We start from the raw sequence: 27,397 nt of genomic DNA, 5'->3' as shown, positions 1-27,397 counted from the left end.
AGTCAGAGCACAGGGTAGGGCAGTGTGAGCAGAACCAGCGGTGTTGTTTGACTTAGCAAACGAGGATCGGATGTCGTCGATCTTCTTTTCAAAATGGTTGACGAACTGTATGTCTGTGTGGATGTACTGTATGGATGTACTGTATGTCTGTATGGATGTACTGTATGTCTGTGTGGTTGTACTGTATGGATGTACTGTATGTCTGTGTGGTTGTACTGTATGGATGTACTGTATGTCTATATGGATGTACTGTATGGATGTACTGTATGGATGTACTGTATGGATGTACTGTATGTCTGTATGGATGTACTGTATGTCTGTGTGGATGTACTGTATGTCTATATGGATGTACTGTATGGATGTACTGTATGTCTATATGGATGTACTGTATGGATGTACTGTATGTCTATATGGATGTACTGTATGGATGTACTGTATGTCTGTGTGGATGTACTGTATGTCTGTGTGGATGTACTGTATGGATGTACTGTATGTCTGTGTGGATGTACTGTATGTCTATATGGATGTACTGTATGGATGTACTGTATGTCTATATGGATGTACTGTATGGATGTACTGTATGTATGTGTGGATGTACTGTATGTCTGTGTGGATGTACTGTATGGATGTACTGTATGTCTGTGTGGATGTACTGTATGTCTGTATGGATGTACTGTATGTCTGTGTGGATGTACTGTATGTCTATATGTATGTACTGTATTTCTGTGTGGATGTACTGTATGTCTGTGTGGATGTACTGTATGGATGTACTGTATGGATGTCTGTGTGGATGTACTGGATGTCTGTGTGGATGTACTGTATGTCTGTGTGGATGTACTGTATGTCTGTATGGATGTACTGTATGTCTGTGTGGATGTACTGTATGAATGTACTGTATGTCTATATGGATGTACTGTATGGATGTACTGTATGTCTGTGTGGATGTACTGTATGTCTATATGGATGTACTGTATGGATGTACTGTATGGATGTACTGTATGGATGTACTGTATGTCTGTATGGATGTACTGTATGTCTGTGTGGATGTACTGTAGGTCTGTGTGGATGTACTGTATGGATGTACTGTATGGATGTCTGTGTGGATGTACTGTATGTCTGTATGGATGTACTGTGTGTATGTACTGGATGTACTGTATGTCTGTGTGGATGTACTGTATGTCTGTGTGGATGTACTGTATGTCTGTGTGGATGTACTGTATGTCTGTGTGGATGTACTGTATGTCTGTGTGGATGTACTGTATGTCTGTGTGGATGTACTGTATGTCTGTGTGGATGTGCTGTATGTCTGTGTGGATGTACTGTATGTCTGTGTGGATGTACTGTATGTCTGTGTGGATGTACTGTATGTCTGTATGCTCTCTTGGTCAGTAGATAACAGATCTTTGGGTTACATAAACCTCTCTCTCCCCTTCTCTCTAACTCCCTCTAGACAGTTCCCTCCTATGTTAGGTTGTTTATTAACAGCTAGGTTCTGGCTGGATTAGACTAATAATGGCTTGTCAATGTTATGTGACTCTATTCTGTTGGACTATCCAGAGACAGACAGGAATGCCTCGGTTCCTATAAAGACCCTGCTCACGTACCCACCATTTAGCCTTGGATGTACATGACACGACCATAACTGTCTGTACAGCACAGCATGTACCTCAGGTAGTCACAGTATGTTCTGTACAAGCAGTGTTTTGTAGGACTGGCACAGTGAAAAGGTGCTGTCAACCCAACTCAATCTATATGATCCAGATGTAATACACAATATTGACGTGGCAAACTGGTTCCGAGCATCATAAAGAACCCCTTGAACTTCAAGGAAAGAATGTCTTTGAAGGAGTGTGTCATGTGTTGGCCTTCACAGGGCATTGAGGTAGGTGAGTGTGTCATGTGTTGGCCTTCACAGGGCATTGAGGTAGGCGAGTGTGTCATGTGTTGGCCTTCACAGGGCATTGAGGTAGGCGAGTGTGTCATGTGTTGGCCTTCACAGGGCATTGAGGTAGGCGAGTGTGTCATGTGTTGGCCTTCACAGGGCATTGAGGTAGGCGAGTGTGTCATGTGTTGGCCTTCACAGGGCATTGAGGTAGGCGAGTGTGTCATGTGTTGGCCTTCACAGGGCATTGAGGTAGGCGAGTGTGTCATGTGTTGGCCTTCACAGGGCATTGAGGTAGGCGAGTGTGTCATGTGTTGGCCTTCACAGGGCATTGAGGTAGGCGAGTGTGTCATGTGTTGGCCTTCACAGGGCATTGAGGTAGGCGAGTGTGTGTGTGTGTGTGCAAGTAGTAACTGGAATAACAGCGTACATCCTTCTCTGCTTTCGGTGGCCTGATTTGAGCTCATTTTGAGTGCTGATCATAATGGTGATCTCGTGTCACAAGGAGCCCTTCATGTGACTCGTGTTTCTCTCCCTCTCTCTCCCTCTTACTCTCACCCCCCTCTCACCCCCCTCTCACTCCCAAATCCACTATATAGGGCACTACCATGGCACCCTAGGGCTCTGGTCAAATCCACTATATAGGGCACTACCATGGCACCCTAGGGCTCTGGTCAAATCCACTATATAGGGCACTACCTTGGCACCCTAGGGCTCTGGTCAAATCCACTATATAGGGCACTACCTTGGCACCCTAGGGCTCTGGTCAAATCCACTATATAGGGCACTACCTTGGCAACCTAGGGCTCTGGTCAAATCCACTATATAGGGCACTACCTTGGCACCCTAGGGCTCTGGTCAAATCCACTATATAGGGCACTACCTTGGCACCCTAGGGCTCTGGTCAAATCCACTATATAGGGCACTACCTTGGCACCCTAGGGCTCTGGTCAAATCCACTATATAGGGGAAAGAGTGCCATTTCGGACACAGCTAGCCTCTCTCTCTCGGCTCTCAGCCTTGTCAATCAGCACACATTACTGAGACAGTAGCTATTCCCACAGCCACTGGTTACATAACGTTACACTGCCCTGTCTGTCCACCACACCACTGCATGGCTGACTATCTGTCCTACACATCGATAGCTAATACACTGACCACCAGATTCTCTGTCTAATCTATCACCCACCTCTCCCTCTGACACTCCCACATACTGTACACTCACACACTCACACACATACACACAAACTCACACAAATACACACACACACACACACATATAAGGAAAAGTGGGGACTGTGAAGCAACACAAACATAGGCACAGACACATGCACACTTCACAAGACATGCCACCAGAGGTCTCTTCACAGTCTCCAAGTCCAGACTACATGGAACTCTATTCCACATTAGGTAACTGATGCAAGCAATAGAATCAGATAAAAATACATCTTATGTAACAGTGGGGACTGTGAACCAACACAAACATAGGCACTATGCACACACATACACATGGATTTAGTACTGTAGATATGAGGTAGTGGTGGAGTAGGTGCCTGAGGTCACACAGTGTGTTGTGATTGTATTGTAATGTTTTAAAAATTGTATAAACTGCCTTAATTTTGCTGGACCCCAGGAAGAGTAGCTGCTGCCTTGGCGACAGCTAATGGGGATCCATAATAAATACAAATACAAATATACACACACTCACACACATGCACACACATACACACACACTCACACATACACAGATCTTCCTCAATGTCTCACAAACAAAAATGTCCTCAATCATTTACATCCAGGGGAAAAAACAAACATACCCCAACCTTGAACCATTTTTGGAAAGATGTGTCATCTTTATTTAACCAGGTAGGCTAGTTGAGAACAAGTTCTCCTCTACAACTGTGACCTGGCCAAGATAAAGCAAAGCAGTGCGACACAAACAACACAGAGTTACACATGGAACAAACAAACATGCAGTCAATAACACAATAGAAAAAGTCTATATACAGTGTGTGCAAATGAGGTAAGATTAGGGAGGTAAGGCAATAAATAGGCCGTAGTGGCGAAATAATGACAATTTAGCGATTAAACACTGGAGTGAAAGATGTGCAGAAGATGAATGTGCAAGTAGAGATACTGGGGTGAGAAAAGAGAAACAGAGAAAAGGGTCGTCACGAGAATTGAACCCTGTGGCACCCCCATAGAGACTGCCAGAGGTCCGGACAACAGGCCCTCCGATTTGACACACTGAACTCTGTCTGAGAAGTTGTTGGTGAACCAGGCGAGGCAGTCATTTGAGAAACCAAGGCTGTTGAGTCTGCCGATAAGAATGTGGTGATTGACCGAGTAGAAAGCCTTGGCCAGGTCGATGAATACAGCTGCACAGTATTGTCTCTTATTGATGGCGGTTGTGATATCATTTAGGACCTTGAGCATAACTGCGGTACACCCATGACCAGCTCAGAAACCAGATTGCATAGTGGAGAAGGTACGGTGGGATTCGAAATGGTCAGTGATCTGTTTGTTAACTTGGCTTTCGAAGACCTTAGAAAGGCAGGGTAGAATAGATATAGGTCTGTAGCAGTTTGGGTCTAGAGTGTCTCCCCCTTTGAAGAGGGGGATGACCGCGGCAGTTCTCCAATCTTTGGTAATCTCAGACGATACAAAAGAGAGGTTGAACAGGCTAGTTATAGGAGTTACAACAATTGTGGCGGATCATTTTAGAAAGAGAGGGTCCAGATTGTCTAGCCCGGCTGATATGTCCAGATTGTGTAGCTCTTTCAGAACATCCATCAGCTATCTGAATTTGGGTGAAGGAGAAATGGGGAGGCTTGGGCAAGTTGCTGTGGGGGGTGCAGGACTTTTGACCGGGGTAGGGTTACCCAGGTGGAAAGCATTGCCAGCCGTACAAAAATGCTTGTGAAATTCTCAACTATCGTGGATTTATCGGTGGTGACAGTGTTTCCTAGCCTCCGTGCAGTGGGCAGGTGGGAGGAGGTGCTCTTATTCTCCATGGACTTTACAGTGTCCCAGAATTTTGGGGAGTTTGTGCTACAGGTTGCACATTTTTGTTTGATAAACCTAGCCTTCACTTTCCTAACTGCCTGTGTATATTGGTTCCTAACTTCCCTGAAAAGCTGCATATCGCAGGGGCTATTCGATGCTAATGCAGTGCACCACAGGATGTTTTTGTGCTGGTCAAGGCCAGTCAGGTCTGGAGTGAACCAAGAGCTATATCTGCACTGTTTATGGTGTACAACCATAAACATGGTGTACAACCTTAAACAATACAGCACAGCACGAGAGTAGACGTCTGGCTCTGAACAGATTAGATACGGTTAATCCCAGGTTAGCTACAGGCCTATCATGCAGATACTGTGGTGTCATTGAGTCAGTATGTCTACATTTGTGTTAGCAGGGTACTCGTGACGAGGCATGTGATTTTATCAGATGATAGACCTGCTTGAAGAAATCAGCTAGGCACCGTGTGGGATTTAACAGTGTGGTGTACGCAGGAATAACTCTGTTTCACACACAGCACGGTGCATATAATCAGAAAGGAGAATAACGTTGTTTTAATATTCACATGGTGGGCCTGCACTCAGGTTACAACCAGTATGTATTGTAAACAAATTCCCTCATGGAACAGTGGGGACTGTGAAGCAACACAAACATTGACACAGACACATTTATTTTATTTTTTAATTTCACCTTTATTTAACCAGGTAGGCTAGTTGAGAACAAGTTCTCATTTGCAACTGCGACCTGGCCAAAATAAAGCATAGCAGTGTGAACAGACAACACAGAGTTACACATGGAGTAAACACTTAACAAGTCAATAACACAGTAGGAAAAAAATGGGCAGTCTATATACAATGTGTGCAAAAGGCATGATGAGGTAGGCGAATAATACAATTTTGCAGATTAACACTGGAGTGATAAATGATCAGATGGTCATGTACAGGTAGAGATATCGGTGTGCAAAAGAGCAGAAAAGTAAATAAATAAAAAACAGTATAAAAACAGTATGGGAATGAGGTAGGTGAAAATGGGTGGGCTATTTACCAATAGACTATGTACAGCTGCAGCGATTGGTTAGCTGCTCGGATAGCTGATGTTTGAAGTTGGTGAGGGAGATAAAAGTCTCCAACTTCAGCGATTTTTGCAGTTCGTTCCAGTCACAGGCAGCAGAGTACTGGAACGAAAGGCGGCCAAATGAGGTGTTGGCTTTAGGGATGATCAGTGAGATACACCTGCTGGAGCGCGTGCTACGGATGGGTGTTGCCATCGTGACCAGTGAACTGAGATAAGGCGGAGCTTTACCTAGCATGGACTTGTAGATGACCTGGAGCCAGTGGGTCTGGCGACGAATATGTAGTGAGGCATTTTTGATTATTTCACTTGTAATTCCCTGTGTCACCATTCCAGTGGGTCACATACACTAAGTTGACTCTGCCTTTAAACAGCTTGGAGAATTCCAGAAAATTATGTCATGGCTTTAGAAGCTTCTGATAGGCTAATTGGCATCATTTGAGTCAATTGGAGGTGTACCTGTGGATGTATTTCAAGGCCTACCTTCAAACTCGGTGCCTCTTTGCTTGACATGATGGGAAAATCAAAAGAAATCAGGCAAGACCTCAGAAAACATTTTGTAGACCCCCACAAGTCTGGTTCATCCTTGGGAGCAATGGATAAATAGTGTATAGGTTTTAATATTACTCCTGAATTACTATGATAAATAGAATAGGTTTTAATGTTACTCCTGAATCACTATGATAAATATAATAGTTTTCTTGAGTATATTTTTAACAACTTCAGATTTACTTTGAACTCCAATGTGTAGGAATACTGTTGAAATCAGTTATGGACACTGATATGGTGGAGTAGCAGGAAGATCAGAATACCCTGAACCAAGAGGTTGTGAGTTCAAATCCCAGGTAAAGACATGTTACTTAAGTAATAAGTAATAATGTGTGTTGGAAACACTGTGACCTCCTGGGGACATCCTAACAACTCATTTTTTGTGTGCAAGGCATCACTTGTGAAATCTCATGTAAAAAAAAAAGTATCATCATGTGAAATGTTCCCCAACAACATGGTTTCACATGATTTGAAATAAAATGGTACAAATGCAAAACATGTTATCTTGAAATCATGTGTTCGTTCCCTTAAAGGCTCATCTATGACCCACCTCCCCCTGCCCGCAACACACACACACACACGTACATAGACAAACAAACATGCACGGGGGCACACACACACCACTGCCGTCAGCTGGTCAGGTAGTCATCTAAATATTGTGCTTTTTTTCCCCATCTGAGATGTGATGCAACAAGGGAAGAGAATAGGACCACGGTGACAGGTGCTTTAGAAGGCTCCAGAACATTTCTATTGATCTGTATTGGCCTGTGAACACAGGCGAACAGGCAACTAGTTGTTTTGACTGGGACTGTACAAAAATATTGAACAACCTCCTTGAAGCTTGCCACTAACTTTTGAATGCCAAATCATGCAAAAAGAGAGACCAAATACATTATATATATATATATACATTTTGGGATTATCATCGTGATCACATGTTGTATAAAGTCAAAGGCCTATTGAGGCCTAGGTAGGTAGGCTTTGTGTAACAGTGATGGTTTAAAGATAGGCTTTAGTTTGAGAGGCTTGGTTGAAGACTTTGTGCCAATTAGTGTACATGTATAATGATCAAGTAATGTGATAATACACCAGTAATACAACAGTAATAGTTATAATAATAGTCAAGAATACAGAGAATCTCATGACCTATTGAACTTTAACAGTCTATCTGTAACCTGGCACTGAGCATTACTGACGGTGTTGTATCACCTAGTAGGTCATTGTCCTCCTTCATGTTGACTACAGTGGAGCCAGGAACAGTTGTGTCATACGATTTAAATAAACACCAGGAGGAATGTTTCATTTGTAACTCACAAGATAACCTTCCTACCCGTCGAGTGATAACCCAGCTCCATATCAAAGGGTGTAAAGTGGGTTTATAGTCTATAGGCCTAGAAGGGAAGTTAGAATCTTACTATATGACACACTATCTCACCATATGACACACTATCTCACCAAGAGTGGTTATCTCACAATTACAGTGTGTCAAGTAACACTTTATATTGCCTTATATTACTGTATGTACAAGGTGGTAGCCTACACTACAAACAGGGGAAAGAGGGAAGTGGCATCCGTCACACAAGGATCATTTCACATGTTTTCGAGTTGATTTCCTATATTTGGAAGTACTTATAGATCCTAAGATTTAAAGAGTGTTGAGCTACTTCTCTCTGCCTTTGCTCATTTCTGGTATTGTATTTGTATTTATTGTATTTATTATAGATCCCCATTAGCTGTTGCCAAGGCAGCAGCTACTCTTCCTGGGGTCTGCAAAATGAAGGCATTTTATACAATTAAAAAAAAACATTACAATACAATCATTACAGAAGTTACAACACACTAAGTGTGTGTCCTCAGGCCCACATAACACTACCACATATCTACAATGCAGAAATCCATGTGTATGTGTGCGTATAGTGCGTATGTCATTGTGTGTGTGTGTGTGTGTGTGTGTGTGTGTGTGTGTGTGTGTGTGTGTGTGTGTGTGTGTGTGTGTGTGTGTGTGTGTGTGTGTGTGTGTGTGTGTGTGTGTGTGTGTGTGTGTGTGTGTGTGTTGCGTATGTTATCATGTGTATGTGCCTATGTTTGTGTTACTTCACAGTCCCCACTGTTCCATGAGGTGTATTTTTACCTGCTTTTTAAATCTGATTTTACTGCTTGCATCAGTTACCTGATGTGGAATAGAGTTCCATGTAGTCATGGCTCTATGTAGTGCTGTGTGCCTCCCATAGTCTGTTCTGGACATGGGGACTGTGAAGAGACCTCTGGTGGCATGTCTTGTGGGGTATGCATGGGTGTCCGAGCTGTGTGCTCGTATTTTAAACAGACACCTCGGTACATTCAGTTTGTCAACACCTTTTACAAAAACAAGTAATGATGAAGACAATCTCTCTTCCACTTTGAGTCATGAGAGATTGACATGCACGTCATTAATGTTAGCTCTCCGTGTACTTTTAGGACCAGCAGTGCTGCCCTGTTCTGAGCCAACTGCAATTTTCCCAAGTCCCTCTGTGGCACCTGAACACACTACTGAACAGTAGTCCAGGTGTGACTAAACCAGGGCCTGTAGGACCTGCCTTGTTGATAGTTTTGTTAAGAAGGCAGAGCAGCGCTTTATTGTGGACAGACTTCTCCCCATTTTAGCTACTGTTGTATCAATATGTTTTGACCATGACAGTTACAGTCCAGAATTACTCCAAGCAGTTTAGTCACCTCAACTTGCTCAATATCCACATTATTCATCATGAGATGTATTTGAGGTTTAGGGATTAGTGAATGATTTGTCCCAAATATAATGCTTTTAGTTTTGGAAATATTTAGTACTAACTTTTTCCTTGCCACCCACTCTGAAACTAACTGCAACTCGTTGTTGAGTGTTGCAGTCATTTCAGTTGCTGTAGTAGCTGACGTGTACAGTGTTGAGTCCTCCTCATACATAGAAATATAGGCTTTACTCAAAGCCAGTGGCATGTCGTTAGTAAAGATTGAAAAAAGCAACGGTCCTAATCAGCTACCCTGGGGAATTTCTGCTTCTACCTGGATTATGTTGGAGAGGTTTCCATTATAGAACACCCTCTGTGTTCTGTTAGACAAGTAGCTCTTTATCCACATTATAACAGGGGGTGCAAAGCCATAGCACATACGTTTTTCCAGCTGCAGACTATGATCGATAACGTCAAAAGCTGCACTGAAGTCACACAAATGGCTGGTGATTGGCTGAGAGAAATTGATGATAAAATGATTGTGGGGGCTGTCTTGTTAAAAGTGCTGTGCTTGCTGAGAGTGTGTTGTCAGTTTGTTTGCTGTGAAATAGCATTGTATCCGGTAAAACACAATTTTGGTAAAGTTCAGGGTTGCAACATTTTTGCTCATGTTTTCTTTGAGCCAATCGGTGCCTAACCCAAATAATGCAATAATAATTGGTGGGGTGTGATGAGACAAGTAAATGGAGTCACATGTGAGTCATGATATTCAAAACAAAGCACGATTCCTGTCCAGGCTGCTGAGTCACTTCCTTGTGGGTCTGTGCTTTCCTGGATCCTTGTAACCTCCCTACCCCATTGAAGTTGAAATGTAAAGTGGTTAAGGTAAGGGTTAAGGTTAGGATAAGAGTAGCCGGGTTAAGGTTAGGGTTTAGGTTATGGACGTCCCAAGGATTCTGGATAGCACTAACCCTTCCTTATGGGAATCCCCATCATCATATCTAAAAATCTATGAAACGGCTGAAAAATAAACAAGAGGTTAGGATAAAAAATGTTACTGTCCCTTTTGTGAATGATCAACAGCAGACTACTAATTTGAAACATTCCATAGCCTATAGGCGTTAGCCTAGGCTACACCCCTTGGTTTCAAAATATTTATTTGAACATTCTGACGTGCCGACCATTCTGAAGGGGTGTGTCAGGGTTTGGGTGAGAATAAATGAACTCAAAGAGACATGGAACATATTTCTATCAGACAAACCGTGCATTCCTCCTGTCCAGAATTGCGTAGTTTTAACGTGTGCGGTATGGTCCAATCCAAACGTCCGGATGTATTTGCGTCACCCAGGAGGAGGGGTAACAGAGAAGGGCTCCGTCTATAATTACACAGATGCATTTGCAAAGCTGACCAGATACAAGAGCATCTACTTTAAAACTGTTAGCTAGAAGACTACTATACAGTTCAACGGTTTTCAAATTAACGATTTGACCATTTAGATCATCTAACATTATTTAAAATACCACTTTAATTTATTTATTTGAAGTGTTTGTTTTTTTAAAGGATTTTTATCCGCTTGAGGTTTTGCCGCCAGTCAAGTCTATCTGCTGCTGTTACATTGAGCCAATTGATACGTCGCTGCTTTTGAGAGGATTCCAGTCGCATTAGTTTTCAGAATGTTTCCAGAGTCAAGTACCGGGTGAGTAGCCTTGGTTATTATTTCATTCATGTTCTAGACGCGCTCTTTACATCTTGTTCCGCGGGCAAGTGCGTAGGGGGACATTGCATCATTCTATCGTTGTAGTTTACCTGCCAGTACTTACCCGCTACTTTTATTCACACGTGGTGCTACTGTAGGAACTAGTATCGCATATGGTCAAGTGTGCACGTGGACTATATAGTAGTGTTTATTTTTAGATGAGACCCCCGAAATGGGTTTGTGTAGCTCTGGCGATTCAGCGTTAACGTTACATGCGCAATGGGCAGCAGATGGGACAAGCGCAGTTGAGTTTGTTCTTTTCATCGAGATTATACGATAGATTTTCAATCATATTTCGAATATTTAAAAAAATATATGCTCAGGTTCAGACATTTTTCGAAGGCTAGATATTAAAGCAGAATAGCTTTAACTGTACCGTCTTTAAGTATAGTCTACGTCACGGTGCATGTTGGCTGCCGGTTTTGTGCCGAAAATCTCCCTTCTGACAGAACCCCCCCCCCCCCCTTCTAATTTCCTTCATTGTGTGGCTAGAGGGGGTCATACAAGCTAGAACCGCAACATATACACATGAAACAAATAGCCAAACCGAAAACTGCAGACAAAAAAATATTTCTGCTACTAAGATCAGTGAACTGTAGACTAAACTGACAACGGAGTGAAAAGCAGGAATCTCAACAAGCAAGTCGCAGCATTGAAGACCGAGAAGGGGTGGGGGGATTCTGGTAGGGGGAGATTTTCGGAACACCTGACAGGATTTTGTATGGGCTACGAAATGAACTGGGTTTTTAGGGAGTCCTGTCGCGTTCTTGAATGGGATGAGGGAAGCGAGGTACGCGCGGGTTACATTACTGAAAAGGAATAACCAGATGTGCTGCTGTTTTTAAAAACTAAAATTATTGAGAAAAATCTAAATAGTAATTTATTATATTTTAACATAATATTTGATTAAATCATTTCGGTATTATATACTGAACCGAAATATTTATAAATCCTCATCAAATGTAATTCACACTTCCTATCCTGGAGGCATATTTCAACATTTGCGTTATTCAGAAATTGCTTCGCCATTTCCTGGTTTCTCAAATTTGCCCAATTTCTGTTTATGTGACAAACAAACAATTGTGGAGTAGAGGACCATTGTACCGTCTAAACTGCTGTGAAATATATTTTCCAAAACCCAAAATATTGTTATTTCAGCTTTTTGAAGCCGATGTTTAAAACCGAAAGTATAAGATGCGAAAACGAAACCTGAGATCAGAAAGCATAGCAATAGCGCACATAATGCATATTTCATTGAGAACGACAGATTTATAACACACATTTCTATGTGTATTTGGTTGGGTCAACCCAAAAAGGTATGTATTATCGCGTTAATGAACTATTTAGTCTCATAAAGGGGCGGCAGGTAGCCTAGTGGATAGAGCTTTGGGCCAGTAACTGAAAGGTTGCTGGATTGAATCCCTGAGCTGACCATGTACAAATCAGTCGTTCTGCCCCTGAACAGGCAGTTAACCCACTGTTCCTAGGCTGTCATTCAAAATAAGAATTTGTTCTTAACTGACTTGCCTAGTTAAATAAAAAAATAAGAGGATGACTCAGGCTGAGGCAGCGTGACTCTGAATGAATGAATGTGTGTGTGTGTGCACATGCACGTGTTTCAATGGAAAACATCTGTTTAATCAGCACACACACTCTTCAACTTCCCATAGACACTCTGACACACCCCAGGGCATATCAGCTGTGTGTCTGATAGCATCGACCATCACATCTGTTATTTTAGAAAGTAATAGTATAAGTAGGTATTTTATTCTAACCTACAGTATATCTCCCTCTGTGTTTCAGGATCAGCTATGAGGACTGCAAGGGCACAGCAGACTGGCTGTTGGCCCAGACCTCCGTTCGCCCCCTGGTGGGCATTGTGTGTGGTTCAGGAATGGGAGGACTGGCTGACATGCTTAAAGACCAGGTGGCCTTCAACTACAAGGACATCCCCAACTTCCCCCAGAGCACAGGTGTAATATTATGCCTGTCAACTTGTGTTCTTGTGTGGTGAATCGGCATTGCAGATGTGTATGTCCAAGATTATCTTGGTCCTGTCGTCTATAACCAGGAAAAACTCACGTTATAGCCTATGGAAAAACACATGGTTCCATAAGATGTTTTCTGATTGGTTGCCGTGTGTCGTCGGTGCATTCTAACTGGTGGTTGTGTGTTACAGTGGATGGACATGCTGGTCGCCTGGTGTTCGGGATGCTGAAGGGAAGGCCATGTGTGTGCATGCAGGGTCGCTTCCACCTCTACGAGGGCTACGCCATCCAGAAGGTACTATCCTGTCTGTTTACGACCTAGTGACTGTGGCAGGCAGACATCCGCTGCTCTTTCATTACTTCACATGATATGTAGAGAAGATATCTTCTTTATTTTTCCTTTATCAGGGGCAATCTGCTTTACAGCACCAGTTGAATACAGGTCACATATGACCACGTTGTGTTTTTTACGCTCCTGTGTGTGTCATGTGTGGATTGTTTTACTGCAAAAAATGATCCAATGTTAGTTCTAGATGTTTTGAGAAGACAGAACTAAGCATATAAAATCAGGAATCCTGCAATAGTATTCGTGTATTAGCTGTACATTGTGATGTGTTCTACCGTTTGTGATGAATTGACCATGTGTTTGTGTTCTAGATCACCCTGCCCATGCGGATCTTCAGCTTGCTAGGTGTTGAGACAGTAATCCTGACCAACGCTGCTGGCGGTCTCAACCAGGACTTCAAGGTGGGAGACATCATGATCATGAAAGACCACATCAACATGCCTGGGTTCGCTGGCAACAACCCACTGTCTGGACCTAACGACGACAGGTAGGCTTGGCAAGCTTGTGTGTTGTGTGTGAGAGAGAGAATTTTATTGAACTTGTTTGCACGTGCAATAGTTGTGGCATTGAGGTGTAACCCTCCCTCTCTCTCTCCTAGGTTCGGCGTGCGATGTGCAATAGTTGTGGCATTGAGGTGTAACCCTCCCTCTCTCTCTCCTAGGTTCGGCGTGCGATGTGCAATAGTTGTGGCATTGAGGTGTAACCCTCCCTCTCTCTCCTAGGTTCGGCGTGCGATGTGCAATAGTTGTGGCATTGAGGTGTAACCCTCCCTCTCTCTCTCCTAGGTTCGGCGTGCGATGTGCAATAGTTGTGGCATTGAGGTGTAACCCTCCCTCTCTCTCTGCTAGGTTCGGCGTGCGATGTGCAATAGTTGTGGCATTGAGGTGTAACTCTCTCTCTCTCTCTCCTAGGTTCGGTGTGCAATAGTTGTGGCATTGAGGTGTAACCCTCTCTCTCTCCTATGTTCGGCGTGCGATGTGCAATAGTTGTGGCATTGAGGTGTAACCCTCCCTCTCTCTCTCCTAGGTTCGGTGTGCGATGTGCAATAGTTGTGGCATTGAGGTGTAACCCTCCCTCTCTCTCTCCTAGGTTCGGTGTGCGATGTGCAATAGTTGTGGCATTGAGGTGTAACCCTCTCTCTCTCCTAGGTTCGGCGTGCGATGTGCAATAGTTGTGGCATTGAGGTGTAACCCTCCCTCTCTCTCTCCTAGGTTCGGTGTGCGATGTGCAATAGTTGTGGCATTGAGGTGTAACCCTCTCTCTCTCTCTCCTAGGTTCGGTGTGCAATAGTTGTGGCATTGAGGTGTAACCCTCCCTCTCTCTCTCCTAGGTTCGGTGTGCGATGTGCAATAGTTGTGGCATTGAGGTGTAACCCTCCCTCTCTCTCTCCTAGGTTCGGTGTGCGATGTGCAATAGTTGTGGCATTGAGGTGTAACCCTCCCTCTCTCTCTCCTAGGTTCGGTGTGCGATGTGCAATATTTGTGGCATTGAGGTGTAACCCTCTCTCTCTCCTAGGTTCGGCGTGCGATTCCCCTGTATGTCTGATGCGTACGACAGAGAGCTGCAGCAGCTGGCTGTGGATGTGGGACAGGAGCTGGGCTACGGTGACTTCCTGCGTGAAGGCGTGTACTGTGTCCTGGGCGGGCCCTCGTTCGAGACCATTGCGGAGTGTCGCATGCTGCACAAACTGGGAGCTGACGCTGTCGGTACGTCTCATCTCTCCCTGCCTCCCTGCAATAGTTTAATCAACACCTTCACAGTGCATTGGAAATATTGAACTCAAATTGTTCTCTTATATTGAGTAAAAATCTAATTGATGCAGCTCTTTCTCCCCCCCCCCTCCCTCAGGTATGAGTACAGTTCATGAGGTGATTGTAGCGCGTCACTGCGGCATGCGAGTGTTCGCCCTGTCCCTGATCACCAACAAGGCTGTGATGGACTACGACAGTGAGGAGAAGGCCAACCACAAGGAAGTCCTGGAGACAGGCCAGCACCGCTCCATCCAGCTGCAGAAACTGGTCTCTACCATGGTCACTCGCATGGAGTACAACAACACCAACGCCTAAATGAACGAATGGAACCAACCACCAATCTTATAGAAATATATTTCCTACAGTGGGCATCCCCATTCAAGTCAGTGGGGAGCTGATGGGTTGGCTAGCGGCCATTTTGAGTGTACCAATGAAGGGTGCAGTCAAATTGCCGTGATCTGAAGGGCTATTTCCCTTCTAGGAATTATATTTATATTGTGAAACTGGCCCTGAATCAGTAGAAACCGACCGCCTTGAAGCTATGAAACCCAATGACCTGCGTTTGACTTTAAAGTGCCTGATCTGAGAGCTGTGTGAAACAGTTACTTACTGGCTGATGCCTCACCCTCAGTTGTTGAGTCCCTCTCACTTTTTAAAACATTCTTCCTATTTTTTTTTAAGCGAGTGTACATTCCTGCCGTGAGCAGCTCTACGGGCGGATTCTATTTGAGTTGTTGTTGTTATTGTTGCTATTATTATTGTCTATTAGAAGATGGTGTTAATTTAATATTGATCTGCAGATGTTAATGTCTCGATTTAACTTAACAGTGAGAACTCGGTGAATGCACCAATTTGTAAGTCGCTCTGGATAAGAGCGTCTGCTAAATGACTTAAATGTAAATGTAACTCGATGAATCTGCTGTACGTCTTAATGTGTGTCTCCTGTCTATATTTAATGTATTAGTGAGAACGTGATGAATCTGCTGTACATGTCTTAATGTGTGTATCCTGTCTATATTTAACGTATTAGTGAGAATGCGATGAATCTACTGTACATGTCTTAATGTGTGTATCCTGTCTATAGATGTACATTTACCATCGTACGGTATTTATTTCTGCTCTTGTCCTTTTTTAAAATATGAATGTGGCTACTAAAGTTTTTTTTATTCATGTGATCAAGTCTTCTGTTTTAATTGGGGGCAATTGGCCAATTTCATTGGTCGATGACACTCCTGTGTAAAATGTTGTCCAGAAAAGCTTGAGGAAGCAACTTGAGAATTATTCACTGGTTAATATAACGATGGGACTCATTCCATGAGTCTGACATTCATTTTAGAACAGATTTTTAGCCTCGTTCAAAACCCCAATGATGACATATCCACATTAATATCATTGTGTACAGAAAGTTTTTTTTATTGAAGTTTTGAAAAGATAGATATAGAGAAGTTAGATCATTCCATGATAGATGGCATAACAAGTCCAGAGTGTACTTGGTAAACAACAGTCGTGTGATTGCATAATGCATTTAAGACATTTTGGCATTCATCTACACAGGAAATGTCAGCTATAGTGTAATGGTAATATGAGTGTCATACTGCATCTGCTCTCTTCAATATCAGTCTATTTGGCAAGATGGGAAAATGTCTCCAATCTACACTTTCAAAGGTTTGTTTATTTCTCTTTCCACCACGATACGTGCATTTTTCTCTACCTTCATAGAGGTCATATAGCTCCCCTACATCAATGCATCTGACATCACATGCATCAGCTTCAGGCCTGCTATTCCGATCAAATCAGTCATCCCTTATAACCAACATCTCAACTACAAAAATAACAATCAAATGATTTGTTTCCCTTGAACACTGAAAAGTGAGCTAAAATATAGGCATATCCTTGAAGTCTCTATGCCCCCCCCTCCCCCCCAAAAAAGGATATCAAAGTGAGTATGCAGCATTACAATGATATTGTTCGTTTCTCCATTGAAAAGTATTGATATATCCGACTGATAAAACTGTCATGCGGGTGATTCGAATCTCTTAAGGATGATCAAGTACTTCCGAAAAACAGTGCTTTGCCCTCTGCAGAGGAAATCATTCGACCCAGCAAGCTCCATACTAACACCACACCCTTCACCTATTACTGACAAACACTGGCTACTGATAGGAAGCCCCATGTTGAAAATATGACACAAGGCATCAATTAAATTTGGCATAAGATGTAAACAAAAAGTTTAGGCAGTTTCCTTCCTATCCAATAGGAATCAGTATAAAAATCTCCCACCAACTTTTATGTTGCGGCCCCCTCTGTTTCTAAGGTAACAGGCAAAGCTTTAGCACACGATGACCCGCAATACTAAATGTTGTAAACATTCCAAGAGTTTTTAAAATCCATGGACCTCTGCAGCGTGGAGAGGAGGGTCCAGGGAAAGGCACTTCTGAAAGGACATTAGTGCAGCCTGGTGCCGTAACATCAGAGTCCATCTCTAGGCAAACATGGTCAGGCTGATCCACTGCAGAGAGAAGGAAAGGAGGCAAACATGGTCAGGCTGATCCACTGCAGAGAGAAGGTAGAGAAGGAAAGGAGGCAAACATGGTCAGGCTGATCCACTGCAGAGAGAAGGTAGAGAAGGAAAGGAGGCAAACATGGTCAGGCTGATCCACTGCAGAGAGAAGGAAAGGAGGCAAACATGGTCAGGCTGATCCACTGCAGAGAGAAGGAAAGGAGGTAAACATGGTCAGGCTGATCCACTGCAGAGAGAAGGAAAGGAGGCAAACATGGTCAGGCTGATCCACTGCAGAGAGAAGGAAAGGAGGTAAACATGGTCAGGCTGATCCACTGCAGAGAGAAGGAAAGGAGGCAAACATGGTCAGGCTGATCCACTGCAGAGAGAAGGTAGAGAAGGAAAGGAGGCAAACATGGTCAGGCTGATCCACTGCAGAGAGAAGGTAGAGAAGGAAAGGAGGCAAACATGGTCAGGCTGATCCACTGCAGAGAGAAGGAAAGGAGGCAAACATGGTCAGGCTGATCCACTGCAGAGAGAAGGAAAGGAGGTAAACATGGTCAGGCTGATCCACTGCAGAGAGAAGGAAAGGAGGCAAACATGGTCAGGCTGATCCACTGCAGAGAGAAGGAAAGGAGGTAAACATGGTCAGGCTGATCCACTGCAGAGAGAAGGTAGAGAAGGAAAGGAGGCAAACATGGTCAGGCTGATCCACTGCAGAGAGAAGGAAAGGAGGCAAACATGGTCAGGCTGATACACTGCAGAGAGAAGGTAGAGAAGGAAAGGAGGTAAACATGGTCAGGCTGATCCACTGCAGAGAGAAGGTAGAGAAGGAAAGGAGGCAAACATGGTCAGGCTGATCCACTGCAGAGAGAAGGTAGAGAAGGAAAGGAGTAAAACATGGTCAGGCTGATCCACTGCAGAGAGAAGGTAGAGAAGGAAAGGAGGTAAACATGGTCAGGCTGATCCACTGCAGAGAGAAGGTAGAGAAGGAAAGGAGGTAAACATGGTCAGGCTGATCCACTGCAGAGAGAAGGTAGAGAAGGAAAGGAGGTAAACATGGTCAGGCTGATCCACTGCAGAGAGAAGGTAGAGAAGGAAAGGAGGTAAACATGGTCAGGCTGATCCACTGCAGAGAGAAGGTGGAGAAGGAAAGGAGGTAAACATGGTCAGGCTGATCCACTGCAGAGAGAAGGTGGAGAAGGAAAGGAGGTAAACATGGTCAGGCTGATCCACTGCAGAGAGAAGGTGGAGAAGGAAAGGAGGTAAACATGGTCAGGCTGATCCACTGCAGAGAGAAGGTGGAGAAGGAAAGGAGGTAAACATGGTCAGGCTGATCCACTGCAGAGAGAAGGAAAGGAGGTAAACATGGTCAGGCTGATCCACTGCAGAGAGAAGGAAAGGAGGTAAACATGGTCAGGCTGATCCACTGCAGAGAGAAGGTAGAGAAGGAAAGGAGGTAAACATGGTCAGGCTGATCCACTGCAGAGAGAAGGTAGAGAAGGAAAGGAGGTAAACATGGTCAGGCTGATCCACTGCAGAGAGAAGGTAGAGAAGGAAAGGAGGTAAACATGGTCAGGCTGATCCACTGCAGAGAGAAGGTGGAGAAGGAAAGGAGGTAAACATGGTCAGGCTGATCCACTGCAGAGAGAAGGTGGCGAAGGAAAGGAGGTAAACATGGTCAGGCTGATCCACTGCAGAGAGAAGGTGGAGAAGGAAAGGAGGTAAACATGGTCAGGCTGATCCACTGCAGAGAGAAGGTGGAGAAGGAAAGGAGGTAAACATGGTCAGGCTGATCCACTGCAGAGAGAAGGTGGAGAAGGAAAGGAGGTAAACATGGTCAGGCTGATCCACTGCAGAGAGAAGGTGGAGAAGGAAAGGAGGTAAACATGGTCAGGCTGATCCACTGCAGAGAGAAGGAAAGGAGGTAAACATGGTCAGGCTGATCCACTGCAGAGAGAAGGAAAGGAGGTAAACATGGTCAGGCTGATCCACTGCAGAGAGAAGGTGGAGAAGGAAAGGAGGTAAACATGGTCAGGCTGATCCACTGCAGAGAGAAGGTGGAGAAGGAAAGGAGGTAAACATGGTCAGGCTGATCCACTGCAGAGAGAAGGAAAGGAGGTAAACATGGTCAGGCTGATCCACTGCAGAGAGAAGGAAAGGAGGTAAACATGGTCAGGCTGATCCACTGCAGAGAGAAGGTAGAGAAGGAAAGGAGGTAAACATGGTCAGGCTGATCCACTGCAGAGAGAAGGTAGAGAAGGAAAGGAGGTAAACATGGTCAGGCTGATCCACTGCAGAGAGAAGGAAAGGAGGTAAACATGGTCAGGCTGATCCACTGCAGAGAGAAGGTGGAGAAGGAAAGGAGGTAAACATGGTCAGGCTGATCCACTGCAGAGAGAAGGTGGAGAAGGAAAGGAGGTAAACATGGTCAGGCTGATCCACTGCAGAGAGAAGGAAAGGAGGTAAACATGGTCAGGCTGATCCACTGCAGAGAGAAGGAAAGGAGGTAAACATGGTCAGGCTGATCCACTGCAGAGAGAAGGTAGAGAAGGAAAGGAGGTAAACATGGTCAGGCTGATCCACTGCAGAGAGAAGGTAGAGAAGGAAAGGAGGTAAACATGGTCAGGCTGATCCACTGCAGAGAGAAGGTGGAGAAGGAAAGGAGGTAAACATGGTCAGGCTGATCCACTGCAGAGAGAAGGTGGAGAAGGAAAGGAGGTAAACATGGTCAGGCTGATCCACTGCAGAGAGAAGGAAAGGAGGTAAACATGGTCAGGCTGATCCACTGCAGAGAGAAGGAGGTAAACAATCTGACCACTGCAAAAATAAATCCCAACTTCCCTCCACTCTACAGAGGGGATAGAAAAACACATCTCTCCCTTTTCCTGTCAGTGGAGGCTGCTGAGGGGAGGACGGCTCATAATAATGTCTGGAATGGAGTCAATGGAATGGTATCACACGTGTTTTCCATATGTTGATACCATTCCATTGACTCCATTCAAGCCATTGCTATGGGCCGTCCTCCCCATAGCAGCCTCCACTGGTTCCTGTATACACCTGGTAAACAGATGAGATTGATAGAAATGTGAGATCTTCAGACCTGGAAGAAGTTGAGTTGTATGACTCCATCAGCATCTGTGTCCAACGTCTTGAAGGTCTCTGTAAAGTAGTGGAGAGAGAATTGTAAGAAATTGCTATCCTGTTTTCAAGCGCTCATAAATGTACAGTACGTCATATAATCATGCAAATACATATTATTTTTCTCAACAATCAAGACTATGACAAGTATTGTTTGATGGCCAATTTGAAGTGAGTTTATTGATACAAGGACTTAATGGGGAAAAAGGTATGGAAATATGACAAAATGACTCACTGAACATGGTCTCCAGCCTAACCAGGCAGGTAACAAAGTTGTCAAAGTCAACTGCCAGGTCGGCCTCAGTGTAACGCAATATGATCAACTGGAACAGGTGGTTTGTCAGCTTGAACCCTGGGGAAATAACACACAGACCAAAGGTGGGAACCATTTCAAAGCTAGATATGCTTTCATAAAGATCCCGTGGGTCAGACTGCAGGTGTCCGGTGTAGTCAGGTGACCGGTGTAGTCAGGTGTCTGGTGTAGTCAGGTGACCGGTGTAGTCAGGTGTCCGGTGTAGTCAGGTGTCCGGTGTAGTCAGGTGTCTGGTGTAGTCAGGTGACCGGTGTAGTCAGGTGTCCGGTGTAGTCAGGTGACCGGTGTAGTCAGGTGACCGGTGTAGTCAGGTGTCCGGTGTAGTCAGGTGTCCGGTGTAGTCAGGTGTCCGGTGTAGTCAGGTGTCCGGTGTAGTCAGGTGTCCGGTGTAGTCAGGTGACCGGTGTAGTCAGGTGTCCGGTGTAGTCAGGTGTCCGGTGTAGTCAGGTGTCCGGTGTAGTCAGGTGTCCGGTGTAGTCAGGTGTCCGGTGTAGTCAGGTGTCTGGTGTAGTCAGGTGACCGGTGTAGTCAGGTGTCCGGTGTAGTCAGGTGTCCGGTGTAGTCAGGTGACCGGTGTAGTCAGGTGACCGGTGTAGTCAGGTGTCCGGTGTAGTCAGGTGACCGGTGTAGTCAGGTGACCGGTGTAGTCAGGTGTCCGGTGTAGTCAGGTGTCTGGTGTAGTCAGGTGTCCGGTGTAGTCAGGTGTCCGGTGTAGTCAGGTGTCCGGTGTAGTCAGGTGTCCGGTGTAGTCAGGTGTCCGGTGTAGTCAGGTGACCGGTGTAGTCAGGTGTCCGGTGTAGTCAGGTGTCCGGTGTAGTCAGGTGTCGGGTGTAGTCAGGTGTCCGGTGTAGTCAGGTGTCGGGTGTAGTCAGGTGTCCTGGTTTGTATGATTGAATACAAAGAGTGATGATTCACTACAAAGGAAGTGGGTCGTGGTTTAAAGAAAGGAGGGATTGGGCTGTACTTACCTGCTGCCTCCAGAGCCATCCTCATCTCATAGGAACTCATGGTGCCTGACTTGTCCAGGTCAAACTGACGGAATATAGTCTGAAGAGAGAGAAAGAGAGAGGAAGAAGACAAAGATAAAGAAACTAGTGGAATGGCTCTACCAAGACTAGACAAGGAACACCAACAAGGAACTCATGAAGAGAGAGAAGGCTCAGCTTCACAGAATGACTCAGGTGAATAGCAGAACAGATGTTTAAGCTAATCTCACCAGGTATCGTTTGATCTTCTCCCACAGCACATGGAACTCTGTCAATCCTAGTTTACCACTACCATCAGTCTGAAGGACACGGTCAAGGAACCTTGTTTAGAGAGCCAGGCAGTCAGACAGACAGGCAGACAGAGGGATCAGACAGGCACAGACAGACAGACAGACAGACAGACAAACAGACAGACAGACAGACAGACAGACAGAGAGACAGAGAGACAGAGAGACAGACAGACAGACAGGCAGACAGAGAGATCAGACAGGCAGAGGCAGAGAGACAGACAGAGAGGACTAATACTGTATAAAAATGCATTAATACACCAAGGATACGTCCATCAGGTTGATCATAGTCCGACAGGAATCTGGTCCAAATCCATCTGTTTTCAGATCTTTGTCTGTATCGGAGCGAGAGAGAGAGAGAGAGAGAGAGAGAGAGAAAGAGAGAGGAAGAGAGAGATAGGGGAAGATGGAGAAAGAACGAGAGAAGTGGAAAAACACATTTTGCGTTTTCGAAGTGCACCTGTAATATCTAAATCCAAATATTTACATATTTCCACTGTAAAGTTTCTGACAGGAAAAACCGACAGTTTAGGTCTCTGCTGAAGGCATGTGGCTGGGTTTTAGTCACACATACAGATACAGAGTGGAATACTGTGTACTTATTCTATTCCTGTGGACTCACGCTTGGTCATGATCCTGTTCAAAATAGTCTGCAGCTCTGTGGCACTGATCTCCATGTCCTGTAGGCCGAACAGAGAGACCATGAGAAAAGACTACGTCAGACCCTTCACTCTGCTCTACCCTCATTGCCCAACACGACTCCTCACCTCTCCAGCCAGTTGTCTAAACAGACTCTTGAAGCCAGCGTCGATCTGGCTCTCGTCCAGCTCGGTCTGAAACAGAGACAGAGGAATGTAAACTCCCAGAGGAATGTAAACTCCCAGAGGAATGTAAACTCACAGAGGAATGTAAACTCCCAGAGGAATGTAAACTCACAGAGGAATGTAAACTCACAGAGGAATGTAAACTCACAGAGGAATGTAAACTCCCAGGGGAATGTAACCTCACAGAGGAATGTAAACTCACAGAGGAATCTAAACTCACAGAGGAATGTAAACTCACAGAGGAATCTAAACTCACAGAGGAATGTAAACTCACAGAGGAATGTAAACTCACAGAGGAATGTAAACTCCCAGAGGAATGTAAACTCACAGAAGAATGTAAACTCACGGAGGAATGTAAACTCCCAGAGGAATGTAAACTCACAGAAGAATGTAAACTCACAGAGGAATGTAAACTCACAGAGGAATGTAAACTCACAGAGGAATGTAAACTCCCAGAGGAATGTAAACTCACAGAAGAATGTAAACTCACAGAGGAATGTAAACTCACAGAGGAATGTAAACTCCCAGAGGAATGTAAACTCACAGAAGAATGTAAACTCCCAGAGGAATGTAAACTCACAGAGGAATGTAAACTCACAGAGGAATGTAAACTCACAGAGGAATGTAAACTCCCAGAGGAATGTAAACTCACAGAAGAATGTAAACTCACAGAGGAATGTAAACTCACAGAGGAATGTAAACTCCCAGAGGACTGTAAACTCTTCACGTTGATTAGTTTAGGAACAGTGTATAAAAAATGGACTCCCTAATACCTATATAGTACACTACTTTCAACCAATACCCTAATAAAAAGCACCACACTATTTAGCGAATTAGGTGACATTTGGGACACAACTCATGTCTCCTCCACTCACCTCTGCTGGTAGTTCAGCTGTGACATCATCATCCAGCTCCCTAACAGACAGAAAATAACACAAGTATCAATATCCTTCAATCAAATGCATCACCTTATACCATCCACAATCTCCATATCAACCTATCATATTTCCTGTCCACCTCTCACTTCTCCATCACTCACTCATAGTTGGCAGGTTTCTCAGAGAAGACTCTGAGGACGAAGTCTCCCTCCTTCTTGGGTTCAAAGGTGGAGGGGACAATGATGTACTCCCCGGCAGGCAGCTGGAAGCGAGAGCTCACCTCTCTCAGGTTAATGAAGAGCTCAGAGCGGGCGCTGGAACCGTGCGTCAGGAAGAAGTCTCTCTTCAGGTGGACGCCTGATTTACCCATGTACTAAGAGGACAGAGAGAGTAGTGGGAAAATGCTAACCCCTGACCTAACCCCTGACCTCTAACCTCTAACCCTTAACCCCTGATCTGCCCACATACTAAGGGCAGGGGAAAGCAGTATGAGTGAGTTAGTTAAACTAGGTGAACCTAACCCATGTACTAAGAGGATGGAGAGGAGGGAAAGCTCTGTGAGTGAAATCTAACCCTTGACCTCTAACCCCTGATCAGCCCACATACTGAGAAGAAAGCACTGTGGGCAAGTTAGTTCACTTCAGAGAAGTTGAGTTCATTGCACCCCCTTCTAGGTGAACCTAACCCCAACTGTAAGGGAAGTAAATATCTAAACCCTTGACCTCTGAGCTTTGACCTTAAAGAGGCAATCAGCAGTTGAAACAATAACAAAGCGTTTTCCCCATCCCCGTTTCAGTAAAACGCTGCGGGACGGTGCTGGAGAAATGTAAACACTCACATTTTTTGACTATGGATGCAAGGAAAGACCATCTATGATATAGATATTATAGTTTCAACTATGTTTAAAGGCTATTTGGTGTTTGTTTAAATTGACTTTGTTCACAAACATTGAAGTAAAACAAGCTGATATGTTGGGTTCTGATGGGGTGACAGTTGAACTAAGCTCATGAGTCATTTCTAAGTTCTATTCTTCAAGGCCGGCCTACATACCATAATGCCTACATACCATAATGCCTACATACCATAATAGTCAAAAAATGGATGCAGCAACTGCAGATCTCCCCTTTAAGACCACATTGTTGCCACAGCATGAGGAGAATGCCACCAATGCCACCAGGTTGCACTGACCATTATAGGCCTTTGGGCTGGATTCCACTTCTTCAGTTATGACACACTGTCCAACAGGTTTTAAAGCACTCTAAATATCTAGTAAATGGACCAACAGGATCATAGTTATGCTGGACTCTTAGAGCTTATCACAAGATTAACTTACAACCTAACGTCAAAGAATACTGGCCAGCAGAATATACATACCTCATTAGGAACCTGAAGAGAGACACAGAAAAGATAGGAGTTAGATAGAAACATCCAGTCAATTCTATTCGTTCAAAACAGTTTCCTTGACAAACTGTCGTACTCCCTTGCTTACACTTTAAAACTCAATGAAAAAAGTTTAACCAGATACAAAGATCAGTTCCTTGCCTCGTAGATGGCGAAACCGATGGTCTCCATGTCTTTGCCCTCCTTGCGTTTCTTTCTCCGGTCCTTCTGCATGAGCGCCACCAGGAAGCTGCAATCTGATTGGCCGGCTATGTCGGGGTGCTGCAGGGCAACCTTGAATTGCGGGTTGATCCAGAATGTGGCTAGGGATTGTGGGAGAAACAGTTATTAGAAGAATCTAGAGAAGGAAACATTTTAGTCAACTGTTTATTAGACAGCATTTCTTTATCCCCACGCATTCAGTAGAAGTTGCTTTTAGGTACATACAGTGCCTTGCGAAAGTATTCGGCCCCCTTGAACTTTGCGACCTTTTGCCACATTTCAGGCTTCAAACATAAAGATATAAAACTGTATTTTTTTGTGAAGAATCAACAACAAGTGGGACACAATCATGAAGTGGAACGACATTTATTAGATATTTCAAACTTTTTTAACAAATCAAAAACTGAAAAATTGGGCGTGCAAAATTATTCAGCCCCTTTACTTTCAGTGCAGCAAACTCTCTCCAGAAGTTCAGTGAGGATCTCTGAATGATCCAATGTTGACCTAAATGACTAATGATGATAAATACAATCCACCTGTGTGTAATCAAGTCTCCGTATAAATGCACCTGCACTGTGATAGTCTCAGAGGTCCGTTAAAAGCGCAGAGAGCATCATGAAGAACAAGGAACACACCAGGCAGGTCCGAGATACTGTTGTGAAGAAGTTTAAAGCCGGATTTGGATACAAAAAGATTTCCCAAGATTTAAACATCCCAAGGAGCACTGTGCTCCTTGAAATGGAAGGAGTATCAGACCACTGCAAATCTACCAAGACCTGGCCGTCCCTCTAAACGTTCAGCTCATACAAGGAGAAGACTGATCAGAGATGCAGCCAAGAGGCCCATGATCATTCTGGATGAACTGCAGAGATCTACAGCTGAGGTGGGAGACTCTGTCCATAGGACAACAATCAGTCATATATTGCACAAATCTGGCCTTTATGGAAGAGTGGCAAGAAGAAAGACATTTCTTAAAGATATCCATAAAAAGTGTTGTTTAAAGTTTGCCACACGCCACCTGGGAGACGCACCAAACATGTGGAAGAAGGTGCTCCGGTCAGATGAAACCAAAATTGAACTTTTTGGCAACAATGCAAAACGTTATGTTTGGCGTAAAAGCAACACAGCTCATCACCTTGAACACACCATCCCCACTGTCAAACATGGTGGTGGCAGCATCATGGTTTGGGCCTGCTTTTCTTCAGCAGGGACAGGGAAGATGGTTAAAATTGATGGGAAGATGGATGGAGCCAAATACAGGACCATTCTGGAAGAAAACCTGATGGAGTCTGCAAAAGACCTGAGACTGGGACTGAGATTTTGTCTTCCAACAAGACAATGATCCAAAACATAAAGCAAAATCTACAATGGAATGGTTCAAAAATAAACATACCCAGGTGTTAGAATGGCCAAGTCAAAGTCCAGACCTGAATCCAATCGAGAATCTGTGGAAAGAACTGAAAACTGCTGTTCACAAATGCTCTCCATCCAACCTCACTGAGCTCAAGTTGTTTTGCAAGGAGGAATGGGAAAACATTTCAGTCTCTCGATGTGCAAAACTGATAGAGACATACCCCAAGCGACTTACAGCTGTAATCGCAGCAAAAGGTGGCGCTACAAAGTATTAACTTAAGGGGGCTGAATAATTTTGCACGCCCAATTTTTCAGTTTTTGATTTGTTAAAAAAGTTTGAAATATCCAATAAATGTCGTTCGACTTCATGATTGTGTTCCACTTGTTGTTGATTCTTCACAAAAAAATACAGTTTTATATCTTTATGTTTGAAGCCTGAAATGTGG

At 44.2% G+C, this 27,397-nt stretch overlaps 2 protein-coding genes across 4 annotated transcripts in view; one reads left to right on the top strand and one right to left on the bottom strand.

Annotated features, from left to right (window-relative positions):
• Positions 1-10,602: 10,602 nt before the first annotated feature.
• LOC124008522 (purine nucleoside phosphorylase-like) lies at positions 10,603-16,242 on the top strand. The gene is made up of 6 exons (XM_046319851.1): positions 10,603-10,922; positions 12,786-12,955; positions 13,162-13,265; positions 13,628-13,803; positions 14,832-15,022; positions 15,165-16,242. Exons 1-6 carry the CDS (start codon positions 10,900-10,902, stop codon positions 15,380-15,382), a joined length of 882 nt encoding a protein of 293 aa, XP_046175807.1. The 5' UTR covers positions 10,603-10,899; the 3' UTR covers positions 15,383-16,242.
• Positions 16,243-16,456: 214 nt separating this feature from the next.
• LOC124008520 (calpain-1 catalytic subunit-like) overlaps positions 16,457-27,397 on the bottom strand; it is a 69,018-nt gene continuing 58,077 nt past the window's right edge. The window contains exons 11-22 of one of the 3 annotated variants that reach the window (XM_046319850.1): positions 25,539-25,699; positions 25,371-25,382; positions 24,158-24,369; positions 23,994-24,033; positions 23,062-23,127; positions 22,917-22,974; positions 22,565-22,629; positions 22,238-22,306; positions 21,990-22,068; positions 20,944-21,060; positions 20,671-20,729; positions 16,457-17,576 (exon numbers count right to left, since the gene is read on the bottom strand). In XM_046319850.1, coding sequence (XP_046175806.1) covers positions 17,550-17,576; positions 20,671-20,729; positions 20,944-21,060; positions 21,990-22,068; positions 22,238-22,306; positions 22,565-22,629; positions 22,917-22,974; positions 23,062-23,127; positions 23,994-24,033; positions 24,158-24,369; positions 25,371-25,382; positions 25,539-25,699 — 965 coding nt within the window. In that variant the 3' untranslated portion in view covers positions 16,457-17,549. The other 2 variants (XM_046319848.1, XM_046319849.1) reach the window with 2 other exon arrangements.

The sequence above is a fragment of the Oncorhynchus gorbuscha genome, linkage group LG21, assembly GCF_021184085.1.
Source record: "Oncorhynchus gorbuscha isolate QuinsamMale2020 ecotype Even-year linkage group LG21, OgorEven_v1.0, whole genome shotgun sequence".
In the NCBI taxonomy this organism is placed as follows: Eukaryota; Metazoa; Chordata; class Actinopteri; order Salmoniformes; family Salmonidae; genus Oncorhynchus; species Oncorhynchus gorbuscha.
Note: the sequence above shows the minus strand (reverse complement) of the source record. Positions and strands in the feature narration are given on the sequence as shown.

Excerpts from the sequence above, each read along its gene's own strand:
- LOC124008522 (XM_046319851.1), top strand. The coding sequence starts at position 10,900 with ATGTTTCCAGAGTCAAGTACCGG. Across the intron at positions 12,956-13,161 it reads CAACTTCCCCCAGAGCACAG|TGGATGGACATGCTGGTCGC; the intron begins GTGTAATATTAT and ends TGTGTGTTACAG. Across the intron at positions 13,266-13,627 it reads AGGGCTACGCCATCCAGAAG|ATCACCCTGCCCATGCGGAT; the intron begins GTACTATCCTGT and ends TTTGTGTTCTAG.